Genomic DNA, 17,330 nt, shown 5'->3' with positions numbered 1-17,330 from the left:
TTAATTAAATTTAGTGATCTTGTGTTTTATTACAAGAATACAATAATTAAAATTAATTATGTAATTGAACTCTAAGCTTTTATATTGAACGTTCTAGAAGATTAAGAATATTTTGATATTCCCAGGGTCACGTGTCTAGTACAAACACAATGACGGAGGCTTGTACATCGTGCGTCGAAACCAACGACAAACAGTATTGGTTGCGACGAAAACGGTTGAAATTGAGACGTCATAACACGTCCGCTACCAGGAGAGAGAGATTGGTCAAATCTCTCTCTTTTTGCGGCAGACTCAGCCCCGAAATAGAGGACAAGAATGAAAGGAGTACTGCCAGCGATCCAGCTACTAGTAGGAAGAGTAGGTCAGTATATTTTATTCTTTATTATAATTTCTTGTAAAAATCTATCTTATGTTTCGCTACTGAAACTGAACTATCTAACTGAGTATCTTGCTATTAATAATATCTAAGAGTGTTTATGAAGATATTATAAATATTGTACATGAAAAATATAAATATATTACGTAAATAATATACAATTATTAACTATAATAATATACTTTTACAATTTATAGTTTAAATCCTGGTTAAACTAATGGTTTACTAATGTTAGTTGTGTTTGTGATTTTTATATATCTTATTAATATTACAAACGCGAAAGTTTGTGAGTATGGATGAACGTTTGTTACCCTTTCACGCAAAAACTACTGAAAGGGTTTTGATGAACTTTACAGTAATATAGCTTATACACCAGAATAACAATTAAGCTATAAAATTCACACGGGTGAAACAGCGGTACAGGTAGTAATAACATAACGTATCTCGCCCAGGAATAATGGACATTTCAAACAAAGAATTTCGCAAACCGCACTAGTTTGAAAAATTATTTAATTATTTGAAGAAGTAGTAGTTCTGAAGTTAATTTTCCTCTTAAGAGAACTCGTTGTCTCTATAGAGAGAATACAGAAAATGTATGTTATTATCTATATAATAACATACATTTTTATATTGTATTGACATTAGTAACATTTTAAAACATTTAAGAAACATTCCAAAGGCTATGTAAATAACATAAGTCTAATTAATCGAATGAATAGTCATAACTAATACAAATAAACAAAATGATCACGCAGGTTTGATACAACATCAACATCAGGCAACGACAGTGATGAAGAACTTATAAGACAACAACTAGCAACCATAGCCAACCTGCGGAAAAGTATTGAGAAGACGCACATATCGAGTAGGGAGCCTGAAAGTGCCATTCTAGAACAGAACGAGCCAGAGGCTGTACCTAGCTTCAAACTAGGCCCAGCTGGTGGAGAAGTAAGAACTAGGCTAGCGAGGAGCAGAGAAAGAGAGGGAAGGACTTTCCTCGCTTTAAGTCTTGGAGACCCCAGTGATTTGTGGGGTTTGAGTATGGATAAAGATTCTGATATTGACAAGAGCGTCACAGCAGGTACAGAGGAACACAGTTCGTTTTCAGAACAGGCGTGGGACTTTTATCAGGTCAGTTTATTTTAAGCATTATTTGTAGTCTTGTGTTCATTTACACTATGTTACATAAGCAGATAAATATTTGGGGTCTATACCCCCATCTGGGGTAGGCATCTGTCGAAGCAGTGGTGTTGTGCTGATACTTGACATGTTTACATTTCGTATATTTATATCTTATGTGGCAGTCCGTTTAATTTGGTTTGTTATCGGTGTTTTCATAACTTGGAGAGTTTGTTATAAATATAAACGTCTTAGGGTCGGATATATTTTAAGCGGTCTAAGTCAGAATCACAAACCACTAGGTTACAACGTTATCTTGTTCATTATTATTATTATTATCGTTATTTTGTTCGCAGGAAAAATACAATTCTGAACCGTATTCTGAGGCGCCGGACTCGGACGCAGCGCGGCGATTGCTCGAATTCGGTGACGATTACCGAGCATTCCTCGATTCGCAATCCGACTGCTGTTCAAGTTTATCAGCACAGCCCGAAAACGACCTTAGCCCTAGCGGCACTCGCCGACGGCGTCCGCCTTCCGACTCCAGAGAACGAAGTTTACCCCGTCACAAACGTCCCTCTAGGTCATCCCCTGTCGAAACCCCATCAAGAAAACCCAAAAAGTCCATGTCTAGTGCCGAACGCAAGAAGTCCTTACTCGATAGTCTAGAAAGGTCCAGGAACAACACGAGCATCGAGAGTAACGACGGCGTCCGCAGACGTAAACCGTCAGAAAGTGAACGGAGAAACAGCAAACGCTCAACAGAATTTGATTTGCTCAATGTCCAAGCGCTGAGCCGAAGACGTCCCAGCTCAAACTTGACCAGTGACGAAGTAAATAGCTCATTAGAGTATACCGATGTGAATAACCGTCCCGATATCTTGGATTCGCTGAGCAGAAGGCGAAGAACAGAGAGAGACGGCGAAACGGAGCTGCAAAAGATTGCTTTGTCAGAATTGCGAAGACGTTCGACCGAGAGCGCCGATTCGGAAGAAGAGTCGTCGAGTCCGAAGAAGCATAGCCGAAGAAACTGGGACGGAGACTCCGATTCGGAGTCCGAAGAAGTGCGATCGCTGATCAGGCGCTCGAGCTCGCAGCTGGAAGCGGCGGAGGCAGTGATGGCCCGGCAGGACAGTTCGCCTGACCTTCTCCGGGCTTTCGACTACGTAAGGACCAAATTCGATATCGATTATAGTAGTAGCTATATCGAGGCGGAGGACGAGTTAACCGCGTGCGGTACACGACGCCCTGCATGCTTGCGTACTAGAATTTGTCTGGCAGTAGCCGCATTCTCGATTTTAGTAATAGTTTACATACATCTACAATGACATTTGGCTTGGGCTTGTGTGATATTTATTATTATATATGTAAGTATACGCATTAAGCATGCTGCGATCGTCAGATAACATCCACACACATCTACGGCCATATTTTTAATTCAATTAACCTGTAGAAGTTGTATGAATTTTTCTTTTTTTTTCTTATATTGAAAATAAGCTCTATCTAGAAATTTATGAAAAATCACTCCTTATAAACCTTTATGAATGCCTCGATCATTTTAGTTTTGTAAGTTGTACAAATCGTTGGCATTTATTTGATTAGATATTCTTAGTTGCATCTAGAAATATCTCTGACGGTCGCAACAAATTAATCAAATATGACACTAACTTATTGATTTAATAATTAGGGCCGTCTAAAAGTTTTCCTTTTATTATTCTGCGTCTGTTTTTCTTTTTAAAATGAAAGAAGTAACAGGTTGGAACTATTTTTAATTTAAATTTCTGTTATTGATCTATGGTTTATCTTTATTTTCGATATTATATGCTCTCTTTTTACTAACATTATTTCGTTTTCCGTGTGATTGTGATTGTAGCCTTTACTAACTGCTTGTTATCTTTTCTTTTTTTAATAACCCACGTCTGTTTTAGTGGTGATAACTCGGTGCTAAACCAAGTCTAATTATATAATATATAAGTATATATAAATTTAATTGATTATAATAATTGGTGCATAGGTGAAGAAAACTTCGGTTAGGAAAATATTTCAAGTTACCGGTGCTTACTAATTACTAAACGAATGAAAAAGTTGAAATGTCAAATTGACACAACTGTTACATTCGATATTAACGTTTGATTATATAGAGGGTTTCATATAGATAGAAACTAACTTAACAATACGTAATTAATTTATTGAAATAGGTACCTCAAACAAAGCGAGTTCTTGTCATTGAGTGATATAGATTTATTTTAGATAGTAGCTCTTGTCATTTAATTGTGTCAGGTTGTATTTTTTTTCTTGTATAAGAGTTAGCTTTGCTATTAAATGTGTACCATGTAAATGTGATTTGACTGAACTCCGTAATATCTCACAGTATATATTCTAGTAGTATATTGTACTAATCGTGTGTTGAATAGGAGTTAGGTTGTTAATTGATCTTATTTTTTTTACAAAATGTTAAAAACATAGTGATCTTTGTATAAATGATTAGAGAATAAATGTGTCGATTTGAAAATTAAAAATGGAGTTTCAGTCAATTAACACCCTTCTCTATCAACTCAAATATATAAGACGATTCCAAATTTAAAATGTTTAGGCGACTTATTAAATTCTAAATTCTTTTTCTTTCATTTGGGCGTATAATGCTTTTCCTAATCTGTTTTTGGCATTATTAGTTCTTTTTAAGCTTTTGGGTACTGATTATAGAAAAAAACATTCTTACGCTCACAATAACAAATCTACTACCAAGTGAAATGCACAAAAAGGAATTTCTGAAACAGGGATGTAGCATGTTTGAAAAATTTTACTTTGAAAAATTGCATGTGATTTCTATTAGTGCTATTGTGTGGTGTTACATTAATAAGAAGACAAGTGTCTAAAGAGATCGGCTAGCAGTAAAGTGGAATGCCGTCGAGTTTGCTGAATATGCATTCATTTGTGAACATTTGCAAACTGGGTGTTTTTCGGTGCACAGACGGAGATCGTAACGAGATGCCGTGATAACATCAACCTTCTGGACGCGGCCCTAACCGGCGGCTCCCTGTCGGCCTCGTTACAGAGAGATATCCGAGGTAAGAACATGTTTTATACATATCTACATGTATTTTTAGACTTCCTTTAAAACTTGATGCCAATTTTTATAAAATCACGTAACATATATGTGTTATAAGTATGTGTTATATGTATTATATAAACATGTAAGGAATATAATAAAAGAAAAATACGTGGCAAAAAATTTGGAAAAAAAGCAATGTTCAATCAAAATTTAAGGAAATAACTTAAAAAGACTTACTGAATCTGGACACCTACTACTATAACTACTAACTATAAATATTTAAGAATGAATAACAAGGCGACATTAAAAATATTATTCTTTTTTTATAATATGAGAAAATATTATCATATAGTTTATAAACAACACTATACACATGCATAACGAGCCAGAGTAGTCATTTCAGTAAGGATAAAATGATAGTACAAAGGTATATTAAAATCTACTGTTTCCTTAATATATACGCACGGTTAAGTAATACGACCTTTTTGGTAAAAAAATGAAATATCAGGCAGGCAGTCTGGCCAGTAATCTTTATAGGTATATTTGCTCTTTAAAAAAGATATAAAATTACGTTTACAAGACAGCACAATGCAATTGAATTATACACGAAGCAATGAGCAGGCAAGTGTCCTGTTTCTTGTAAGAATTCATTGCATTTTTTTATTTTTTTCAACCGGTTTTGAAACGAAAGCCATAATCTCGTTTGCGATCAAGGCCGGTCTTCAATATTTCGGTTGCATTCACCACTCCGTTGTCCAAATTTAATTAGCAAAATGAACGACACAAAGAATGCGTGTTTATTTTAACCGAAAAACATTTTTTTTATTTTGCATTTTATCGTAATCTTTGAATTCTTCACCAATTTTGTTATACATTTTTTTTATTGGACTATAACTAACTGTAAAATTGACGAGCTTAATGCCATATGGCATTCTCTACCAGCTAACCCAAAGAGTTTGAAGGGCAGTAATAAGAAAGGGCATAGTTTTGATAAAGGCATACTTATTATTACAATCTAAATTATTATATATACCTTATTGCACTTACAGCATTAAGTAATTAAGAATTTAATACAAAAATGTGAGCACGATATTTAAAACTTCAATCCTATATTAATTTGTTATTATCAGATTCGATTGTAATAAGTATATGTTAAACATAAATTGAATTTAGTTATGATATGTTTATATCATAACTAAATTCAATTTATGATATAAACATCATAAATTGAATTTAGTTGCCTTAAAATTGCATTGTTTTATTTTTAAACCATAGATTCATAAAAAAAATTGCTTTTAGCAATAAGGCCGCCTTATTATATTTATAGGTAAATTGGTATCTATAAATACAGTAGTTTACGAATTAATTGTACCTAACTGCTATCATTGTATAATGCAAATAAAGCATATTCTTTCTATACATGTCCATATAATCAATTGGACAAGCTGTCAGCAACAAAGTATATAATAATTTATAAATTAACTATGAAAGTAGCAAAACATGTCCTTACTTATAAAGGTCGTGGACACTCGTTTCTCTGTGTCTTTGCCTACAGATAAGTATGAAATCATTCAAATTACGTTAATTTAGATATGTAGATCTTGATAACCAATAAAAAGACAAACATGCAGCTCATGATTGCCGGAAACGGCGACACGGCCGGCGACCACACGCCCATTTGTTGGCCATCTATTTCTGCCAACGAAAGCGGAACGGTCTCGTCGGCTCGGAAAGTGAGGACACCGTCTCACGCTATTTTGTACCACATTTTTTCAGATAGAAAATATTTTTTATGTAACGGGAATGGCACAGTTTCACTCAACACACTTGATGGTATTTTATTCCTTAAGTATGGATCAATGGATCTTTCATGAGAATGGTTATAAAATTTTACAATGATATACCAAAGGATATACTGAAATTACTTTTAAACAAATTTAAAACATCTGTTAAAACATATCTATTGAGCAAAGCCTCGCTCACTACTCACTAAACAATTACTTAAATGACAAACCTGCGTGGCATTAGTCGTTCATGCATGGAATTTTCATTTAATGTTAATCTAATTATATTTTATGCTTATATATGTATCTAGGACATCTATAGAAGCATACAATGTAAATAAACAGGTTTTAAAAAAAAAACTGTTTAATTTCCTGCCAGTTCTTATTAATTGATTCCGTGTACTGAACAGAATATTTTTGAGAACTAAGCTGAATCTTACAAATAACTGAGTCCAGTTTGAGCAAAATTAGTGTTGAAAACTGAATTTGATCCAAGATATAACGTAACATGCAATATTAATAATTATCAAATGTTTTATATCTCAAATTTTGAACTAGTTACGAAAGCGACAAAATCTAACACGTTATTTAAAAAGAAATTTTCTCAGAAAAATTAATAAAGGAAAATAGTCATTTAAAATTCGTAGCAGTGCGAGCAATAAATAGGCGTTCTATAAATATAACCGTCTAATAATACACGACATATTGCACCGGCTTACCCCCTTTTATGCATCTTAACCTCTTAGAATAAATCATCTTTAATACGATAAACTTAGAGTTCAAAATCATTATGACGTAATCTTTGTACAATGCGGGGTTAATTCTGTAGCCCATTTAAATATTTTCTTTATCTTTGTACATATGTTTGAACTTACGTGGCACGATAAGCTCGCCTGTACAGCTCTAACCTCAAATTCCAAATTAGTTATCAAATGTCTCACACTGCAGACACTGAAAACAGATATGCATTGTGTGTAATTTTAATGCGACTAAGTAACAACTACATCCTTAGTAATATCTTGATATGGAAATATGAATCTTAAATAATTAAGATATACCTACGTATTTGAATAAGTTGACAAAGATAGAGGAAGCAAAAGATATATTTATAATCTTTCAATATCACTTTGGGCGTCACATACGACGTATATTAAAATAAAGAAAATAATGTTTGTTATATAAACCAAAAATAATCGACGCAAATATTTTGATGACAGCTCTATCCTCAAAAGGTAAATTAGTAATGTATTCTTATTTTTATGTAATGCAGACATACTAAACATAGTTGATTTACAGCACAAACTCTTTATAAATGTGCATTGTCTGTATATAATAGACGTACACAATTAATGATATTTGCAAATCTAACTTTATCTAATTACCTACTTAGCATTACTTTAATATTGTTTTTAATTAGTGTTGAACAGCACCTAATTTCAGCATTTATGAATCACTTCTTCCGCATTAAAATTTTAAATGACGTACAATACTGTCTATGTTAATCCTGGGATTTTGTACTATCTCTTTCAAAAATGTAATCTAAGTTATTTCATTCCATCATTCAACTAACTTTATTCTACTGTCTTGTTTAGCAAGGACTGGACGTCTAAATACTATAACAAAAAAAACTCTCTTGCCATGTAACAAACAAGTCCAATTTTATATTTCTAGATTTAGTAGTCGGTAATATAATATTTTATTACTCAAGGTATCAACAGGTTTTAGCCGTTTAGAGATTTCCTGACAGTTTTTTTTTTAATTACGCCATCAGTTTAAGGAATATTTAGTCTCCAATCTATTACGTAAAGCCTACTCGATTATGTCACTCATTGCTTTGAAAATACATTTCGTTATTACTTATTATATTTCAAACTTCAATAAATATTATAACTGTTTTTGCTTGGGACTTGATACGAATGGCATAGCGCCAAAAAGCAACAAATAAAATAAAAAAACTAGTTTGATTTTATGTAATATTGGTTAGCATTCCTAGATTGATAAGTACATAACAACTAAAATGTAGAAGCAGTGAAAATTAGTGGACGTCGATAAAAAAAATGCCAATGACAATTGTCAATATAGTTTTTATGCATCTAAATATTAGATCACGGTTAGTCATGACATCATCATCCAGTCTGAACATGTAAAATCAGTAAATATCTGTATTCATAGTTATGCACTATTAAAATTTCCAACGGTCAGTATTATTTTGAGTCCATATCAATCAGGTTGTGGAATAAAAATGTTGGTAGCAAGTGAAGTTTTTGTTATTTTACGAGAGAGAAGAAAGCCTTTTCGCAAAAGTGAGTGACATTCTTTTATCGCTCCAATTATTCTATAATTCGTTGTTAATTAAAAATTATACTTTTTTAACTATTCCAAAGAATAATGAATATATTACACCGTTTATGTGCTCCCAGAGTTTGGTAGTGGAGAACGCTAATAGCATTAAGTAAACCCGCATTTTGTACTATATTTCAATAAAGTTAAGTTAAATAAACAAGTCTTAGAATAATAACGGAAACAACTACGGACTATTACAATTCAAATAAAATTATGGAGTAGTTAAAAAAGAGTAACAGTAGATTCTATTTAAAAAATACAATTGGAACTTAAGAGCTCGTCACTATTCATTATACGTTCTAAAAACCAGAGCCCTAATGTATTATATCGGATATTACAGTGTTTATTTGTAATTTGGATAGCGTACGTTTAGGATAAGTGACTTTCCAAATTTCGACTTGTATTTATACATACATTCGACCTTTTCTTACTTTTTACGTATTCCATAAGTCAAAGTGTGACAAATAATATATAAATAACTAAGTTATTGTTTTTAGGTTTAGAGTCTAATGAATGTGACGTCACAGACAAGGTTACCTAGTTAAACTTGTAACTTACGTAACAAAATATGGCGTACAGTGTTGCATTCTTTGGCATTGTGGCCAATGCTATTGTAACATTATAACTGATATTTGTACTATTAATGCCAACATTTACAATTGAAGCAAGGCCAAAAAAATAATCTAGACTGCTATTTCTATTTTTTACGCCTGTTCAGGTATCGTTCTTTTATATGTCCAGGTCGAGGTTTAAATTCTTCAAATAAAGGGGTATAGAAGTATACAGTGTAAAAGTCTATCCAAATTTCATATTGTATAAAATTATATCACGTGACACATACAATGGAATGGAGAACGAAAAACATTAAAAAACTGTTCATGACGAGTAAACTCCAGTATCTTTTTTTTTGTATTGTGAGACTAAGTACTCAGCAAATAATCACTTCGTTTTATTCTGATCAAATATTTGCTCAGTCCATAAGACAAAGACGTATAAGATATTTCAGTATCAATGAAGCTGATATTGTATAGAATACATTATGTTAAGAATTTAATTTATACTGGAATGTGTCTGAAAGTAATATTATGAGAATAGACACCCCACTTAAGATTCATCGTCCTTTTTCCATTTGAATACTTAACTGTTTTATTTATATTGTAACACTGCAATGATAATAAGCCGGAATGCATTCGGAACACGCTTGCGCATCAATAGACTACATAATTACTATGACAGACGCATTTAAAACACCACTAAGCTGAATGCACGGCTTTTCTTTACTTATCGATTCACTGATACAATTGAAGTGCATCGGTTTAAAAATATATTGTTTGATTAGTTAATTTATTATGTTCATTAAGATTCATGTTGTATACTTATATCTACGGTTATATTCGTATATTATGAGCTGTAAATATTGTACTTAATCAAATCACTTTTTCAACTATTTCCGCTTTATCGTAATAGCAATAAATAGGTCTTGAGCCAAAAGAAGCTCTAGGTTCAAACATCGATTATTATCATTTTTCAGTCCAAATATTATTATCGTTATAATTGATATTTGAACCTAAGGCAATTTCAAATATCGATTATTATCTTTTAAAGTCCAAATGTTTTTTTATATTCATTTATTGCCTCTTTTTCCATATATGTTTATCAGTTTTATCCATTAATTTAGGAATGTAACATTTTCCCGTTTCACTCTAAAAACACTGTAAACAATGTCTAATCTCCTTATATAAAGTAGAAGTAATGCTATTTCTGCGTAATTCTGATATGATAGTAAATAAAAAAATATTAAATTCAAAATCTGCTATTGTCTTATTGTATTTTTTGGTGCGTAGATAAATTATTTTACGTGGATATATAATATAATATATCTTTTGTTTAAGTACCTATTACTTAAACAAATGCCTTTAAAATAAAATGCGTGAAAAGTGATTTGATCCATCTTTGTTTATGCATTTATCGATACAGCGCTGCAGTGGCTTTATTTGTGAGTCATTGTACTGGTTTATTGCCTATCGTCAATAGGTGCTCGTGATAGCTGCAAGCGCTTTAGTGGAATGGATATAAAGGTTATGTACACAGTAGATCAGCTGAACGCGCCGCGCGGTGCGGTCGCGCCATTTGTCAGTGGAATTAAAATCGCGAGTGTGTTGTGTTTACATTAATATTATCGGTGATAATTAGTTTTTTACTCTATTTATACTTCGTTCTTAGTGTTGTTACTGCGTATATTCTTTATATTACATATTTTCCTTAAGAGGAACGTGTATTAAGTCGACACAATGAGAGAAACTGGATGCGCATGAATGATTTAACTTTCGCTACAATTTCGGTCGTATTATAAATAGGTAGGACACATTGTATTTTGTTCTGTATACGGTATTTTTCAATTCGATAAACGAGTATTTATTCAAATTTAATGGAAACTTTATTAGAGTGTTGGCTGAAATAAATTTGACCTTCACAAGCAGTCTAGACTTGTTTGCCAGCTGTTTCAATAAATCTTAATTCAGATTCTATATAGGTATAATATTATGACTGAATGTGATTTCAAAACTTAATAAATTATTGTGCAAAAGGATCAATGACAAGAAATCGGTGCCAATTGACGAACTTGTATGAGTATTCAAAGTTAATTTTTAATTTGAAATTGGAACTGAGTAAAAATGCATTTAGGTGTAGTTCTAATTTCAAAATATCAATTAAAATCAGAACATCACTCACTCTTTTTTAGATATGTCACAGTACTGACATATCTAAAAAAGAGTGAGTAATAATCATATACATTTTACATATAGGGCATATACCTATATATAAAATGTATATAGCAACTTCCTTATAAAATTCGATTTATTGCGCATTATGTTCAGATCAAGATACTTGAATAAAGAACCTTTTTTGTGTGAAACTATCACTATTTTTCATTCCATAAATAATATTTAATTTCGTTATATTAAAGGTTAGTGCGGACTCTTCAAACGTAGTACTTATTTGCTTAGTGTAATAATCTTTAAAACTTCTGTGACCACATCGTTACTTCGAAACTTCCTTTGAAATATGAGTAGGTACCTATACATGTACTCTTTCTTATTCATGTCCATCCTTGTCGCATCCACGTATTAATCTCAACTGTATATTTAATTTACTATTCATATTTTGTTACTAAATTCGTTAGTGAATCCTACTTTACTAAATAAGTCTGAACTGGACAGTGCAATCATTGTCTCAATCATAGCCATTTCGCAACTACATATAATTTGGGCCTGACTTTAATACTGATTAACTAATTTGACCAATTGAATTTTGAAATTTCGAATCACAGTTCGGAGACCATAGAAACATTTTTTTTATAAATGCATTGGAATAAACGCATACGGATCATTTAGAAAATGGAAAATGATGGCCTATTACAATAGAACGGCGCCACGGAAATCACATAATAGATTATAAATCACATGGTACTGTAACAATCCCTGTGTTATACTATTCCTAAAGACTATACCTTGCTTGGTATCTAGTAATTTTAGTGTATAAAAAGGTTTGATATCAATAAATAGCTATTATAACTTCAAGGCCAGTAATGTAGTAATGACACGCTTAGTTTTCAAACAAATTAAGGTAGGTACTTCGTTATTTATTGCTATGTCTATGTACAGAATACAATAACAACGTCAAATCATCTTAGTCATATGAGGCGTGCTGTGGGCGTGTATAATGATATAATGTCTATGTTGTTGTTTATGTCTATTAAACGATGGTTAACACTTTCCATCAACCGGCCTGTAGATTGTTTGCCATTTCTAGTATTTACTTTCTTTTTCTTATAAAAAACTTGAAAGTATGTATTGTATATTGAGGTAGAAGCATAAATAAAAACGGTAAATTCACTCCAAGGAGGATTTAATTTCGAATGATTTCCGCTTTTTTGTTAATTAAAATGCAGATATTTTTTACTTAACATTACAATGAAGATAAGAATGCGTAACTGAAAACTGCCTACAGACTAACTTGTGAAATAAATTAAGAAATAGTAATATTTTTATCTATGTTGCCTATTTCTTGTTAAGTAATTTTACTGTGTTTTTTTCGCAATATTTCTTAAGTATTGTAATATGCTAACATACAATTAGATAATTATCATAAACACTGATTTGCCAATGTAACTATCTATTGTGCAAATTCTAGTCTCTGTTTAGTCACTTCTTTTTCTAAATAATATAATTATATAGATCTGTTAAAGTTATCAACATAAAATAAAAACAGAGATGTAGATAGTCGATCAGCATGTACTAATGTATATAATAACAGACCTAATATTTTTTTTAATATATGAGAATAGAATATTTTTAAATGTTTGCGGGGTACCTTGAATGGATGACAAGATCTGACTGATTAGAGACTGTGAGTCTATCGTGACCAGGACTTAACCACGATGGTTTCCGGAGTGAGCCCAAGTGAAGGTTGACCCGATACTGCAATGTAGTCACAAGTCCCGTTACATACAACCTTCTTAAGAGTGAATGATAAAGAGAGAGAATTTCTCAATAAATATTCATTATTATACAATCATTAATTTATTATATGTAGTATCGCCATTTTTAATAATAATATAATATAAAAGTCTATCCTCATCCGCGTTGTGGCTGATGTAATATTTCCTATTATGTCCCAACTTTCTCAACTCTTCAAGAATACCCTCCCTGGAAATATAAACAGACAGCTAAATAGAATTGACTTAATATATGAAACTGTATTAATCATATATTTACTAGAATATATAAGTACATTCACAGTATTATTGTATAAAAATATATAAAGTTTTCGTATACTTACATATGTTTTTAAATATAATGTTTCTTCAAGAACCAAGAGGTCATTGATCTAACCTCGCCTGAGAACACCGTATGGTGAGATCACTGGCGCACCTTATAAGATTATAAACGATGAATGTATTGGGGTACCTTATCTTTATATCCGATGTAATTCATAGATTATATATATTGACCACAGATTGGTATTGGCCTAATATGAGTAACAATAATACTATCAAGTACCGTTTACAACGAAAACATTAAAAACTAATTCAGGATAAGCGTTTCTTAATTTATTTAGAATTGATAAGTTATCTTCTATTGATTACCGATCGATCAAGGTCAATCAATAAAGTGATGTATATAGAGTCACGTGGGGCAAGTGTGCGCACTTAAGGTTTGAAGTATCATATAATAAAATATTTGAAGTTAACTGGAACAAAACAAGGTTTATTATATAAAATATTTAATAATCAACAACTTAAACGCAAAATAAATAATTATCATTTACACAAATTCTTTGGAAATAAACAAAATCAAAACTGTTTAAATGCGCACACTTACCCAAGTATAGGGGTAAGTGTGCGCAGTAGTGCGGGTAAGTGTACGCAACATGTAACATACAGTAAATAGAGTCAGACTCATATGATAAACCAGAAAATAGACATCCTCAACCTAATAATACATCAGTTCAAATAATTCCTTTTCATGCCACCAGCTCTTACAGATGCTGTATTGGATCCAGTCTTCATTCGGTGGAAATATGTATTTTTCTCCACACAGTGGGCAAAATAATTCCTGCTCATGTTTTTATTTATTTTCAGATCAAGTCGTATCTTCTTTTTTGGCAATTTATTCTTCCTCTTGTTTTTTGTTTTTCCATAATAAGGACTTTCAATGATTGACTTTTTGCCTTTCTTTCGCCGATTTTGAATCACAGTCATATAAGAAATGTAAGGCCAACTTCGGTATTTCTTGAATGGATGACAGTCAATTCATTCCTAGACGAAGGTTTTATTGCGGGTGCCATTCGTTTGCTACCAACCTCCGAAATTAATCTTTTAACAGCTTCTAGCTGTTCCTCTGTGACAACACTTCTATCCGGCATTTCTTTTATAATCGAGGCATTTTTTATGTATAATTAAACTCTGAAATAACAAATTGCATCATAAATACAAAGCCAAAGCGGAGCGGGTTGTATGCGCACACTTACCCGACATTCGTATGCGCACACTTACCCCAAACCATCAAAATAAAATTTCACCAGAACTGAGCAATATTACGTAATCGTCATCACCAAAAGATTAAACACGGCTTATATTACATAAAATGTACTGTTCGATGGTATAAAGCATGATTTCAACATATAAATATATTACAAAGGAATGAGTCTCTCATTTAAGACAAAAATCGCAATATTTCAAGCAAAAAACAATACTCACTTACGGAAACAAAATGGTTCACCGGCGGACAGTGAAAAAGTTGCACTAAGTATAGCCTTTTGTGCGCTAATGAGGAGGGGTGTTATCAGTTCGTACCTATAAACCGTTTTTGAAATACTTCGAGTGCGTACACTTACCCGCTGCGCACACTTGCCCCACGTGACTCTATGCGGACATGATCAAAGATAATATTTAAAGAAATTATATATGTTTATGTATAAACAATAAATTTGATTTTAGTGCGCCGACTTATTTATCACAAAGATTATAAGTTGTAATGTTTTTAATTAATTAATAATGTACATTATTAATTAATTAAAAACATACATTATTAATTAATTAAAAACATTACATTGTTGTTAATTGTAATGTTTTTATTTAATTATAATAATAAATTGTACAGGATTTACACTGTGCCCGCCCAAATAAAGATAATCTTGAATAAAATACCGTAATTAATTTTATTCGATTATTAACGACTTAATGTCTCTACACGAGTATTTCAATAATCTTAAACAAATCCTAAACCTAAACATTCTTCAAGAAATACTTTGTTGATGGATGAAAACTGCATTAAAATCAGTTCAATAGTCTTTGAGATTATCGCGAAAATAGAGACCGACTTTGTTTTATAGATCAATTAGCAAACGTAGGACACGTAAACGTGACGTAAACGTAAACATCTAGGACGTTCCGTAGCTAGGTGGAGCGATGACATATTGCGGGTAAAAACTGGTAGAGAAGATCCAGGGCTGAAGATCGTGCCCATTGGCATGCCTTGGAAAAGCTTTATGTTCAGCAGGACAGTATAGGTCAAGACAAGACTGACTGCAGTGGGCTAATGATGATGATGAACTATAGATAGACAAAAGTTGTGTCAACCATGCCAGTTTCGATAGAACTCATAAAAGTGCAGAAAATATTTGGATCTCAGCTAGCTAGGTGCTGACTATTATTAGTGTGGCTATATTTAACTGCTCCCTTGTATTTTTATACTACACTATGTAACTGAATGAAAATATGGCCATCTACTAGATGTATTCACATGAATAAGTTCATTTATCGTGATATAATCTAATTTCACGTATAATTTTCGTTTAGTTGTGAAAAAGTAAACTAAACGGATAGATACGCTCACATTTATAATATATTTAAGTATGAATTAGCATGGTTACTGTAATTAGCTACAAGAGTTGTAAATATAGAATAGATTATTATTGCTTGCGTGACTTTTACTTTATTGTATACCTCTTCAAAATAGACACTACAACCCTGGGACTTTTAACCGTCTCCATAAATTTCTACAGTAAAAGCAGTTCGCTTTTTCTCATGGTTTATAGAGTAAAATAACAAGTGACCTACTCGTGTGCCTTATTTTTGCAAGTATTAAATGAAATCGAAAAGTATGTAGAAATTTAAAAGTTTCAATTAAAACAAGTATTCTGTTAAATGCATAGTAAAAATAATTCACATACTAGAAATTTTGCACAATGGTTCCCAGAGAATTATACGCAAGCCATGTACCTATAAGTGTACAGCACAAAACTTTGTTCAAATACCCACAGTAACAGAAAATATTAAACCCTTTGCTGACGACGGCGTAGCATCAAGTTCTTGAATGTTTGTTATTAAAGCTCAACTCAGTTTAATAAATTAAAAACACTTAATACGTGATGACATCTCTAATACCTCTCCGTTATTATTGATGTAGATATATGAGAATTGTACTAGAATTTGGCACAATAATATTACTACCATTCTAAGATTAGAATAATAATTCTGTATTCTAAATTTATTTGTAAATAGGGAAAATAATTTAAAATTATTACAATACATAGCAGTACTAGCATTGGTAGATCACATTGTATTTAAAAACAAATGTATTTTAGTATAGCGTTTTTAACGCCAACTTGTACATTAAAACTTGAATCGATCCAATATCCTGTGTCATATGATCTGCTCTCAGTTCATCGCATAAATTTCATTTATTTCTGATCGGTTTTTACTCTGTCCCTTTTGTTACGGCACCAAGTTCAATCCATTAATTGTGTTTGTCAGACAGACAGTAACGGTGTATCAGACCGGCTATTCTAGTTCATCCCGTTTACCGCTACATCTCAATTCTATGATATCTAACATGTTTTATTTCTTTAGTAGTTTTGTTATTGATCGTGATTGTTTTTGTGACATGAAAATTGTAATCTAATCTACGATGGGTTCAAAAAATGTAAAGGTTATTTGACTAGTGTATGTCAATGCTGCAAATTATTGTAATAATTAAATTGTAACAGCTATGCTAATACTTATTGTATTATTTTATGCTTTACCTAAAGATACTATTTGATACTTCCATTGCGCCCCTAAAGAAATAAGAAATTAATTTACATAACCTTC

At 32.0% G+C, this 17,330-nt stretch overlaps 1 protein-coding gene across 1 annotated transcript in view; it reads left to right on the top strand.

Moving 5' to 3' along the window:
- LOC131846496 (klarsicht protein) overlaps positions 1-17,330 on the top strand; it is a 246,427-nt gene that overhangs the window by 212,431 nt on the left and 16,666 nt on the right. Inside the window, exons 16-19 of the mRNA XM_059195817.1 lie at positions 126-361; positions 1,132-1,507; positions 1,852-2,661; positions 4,467-4,563. Of these exons, the coding sequence (XP_059051800.1) occupies positions 126-361; positions 1,132-1,507; positions 1,852-2,661; positions 4,467-4,563 (1,519 nt within the window). The remainder of the gene's footprint in view (positions 1-125; positions 362-1,131; positions 1,508-1,851; positions 2,662-4,466; positions 4,564-17,330) is intronic.

The sequence above is a fragment of the Achroia grisella genome, unplaced genomic scaffold (genome assembly GCF_030625045.1).
Source record: "Achroia grisella isolate CSIRO2021 unplaced genomic scaffold, CSIRO_AGI_Agris_v1 utg511, whole genome shotgun sequence".
NCBI lineage: Eukaryota > Metazoa > Arthropoda > Insecta > Lepidoptera > Pyralidae > Achroia > Achroia grisella.
Note: the sequence above shows the minus strand (reverse complement) of the source record. Positions and strands in the feature narration are given on the sequence as shown.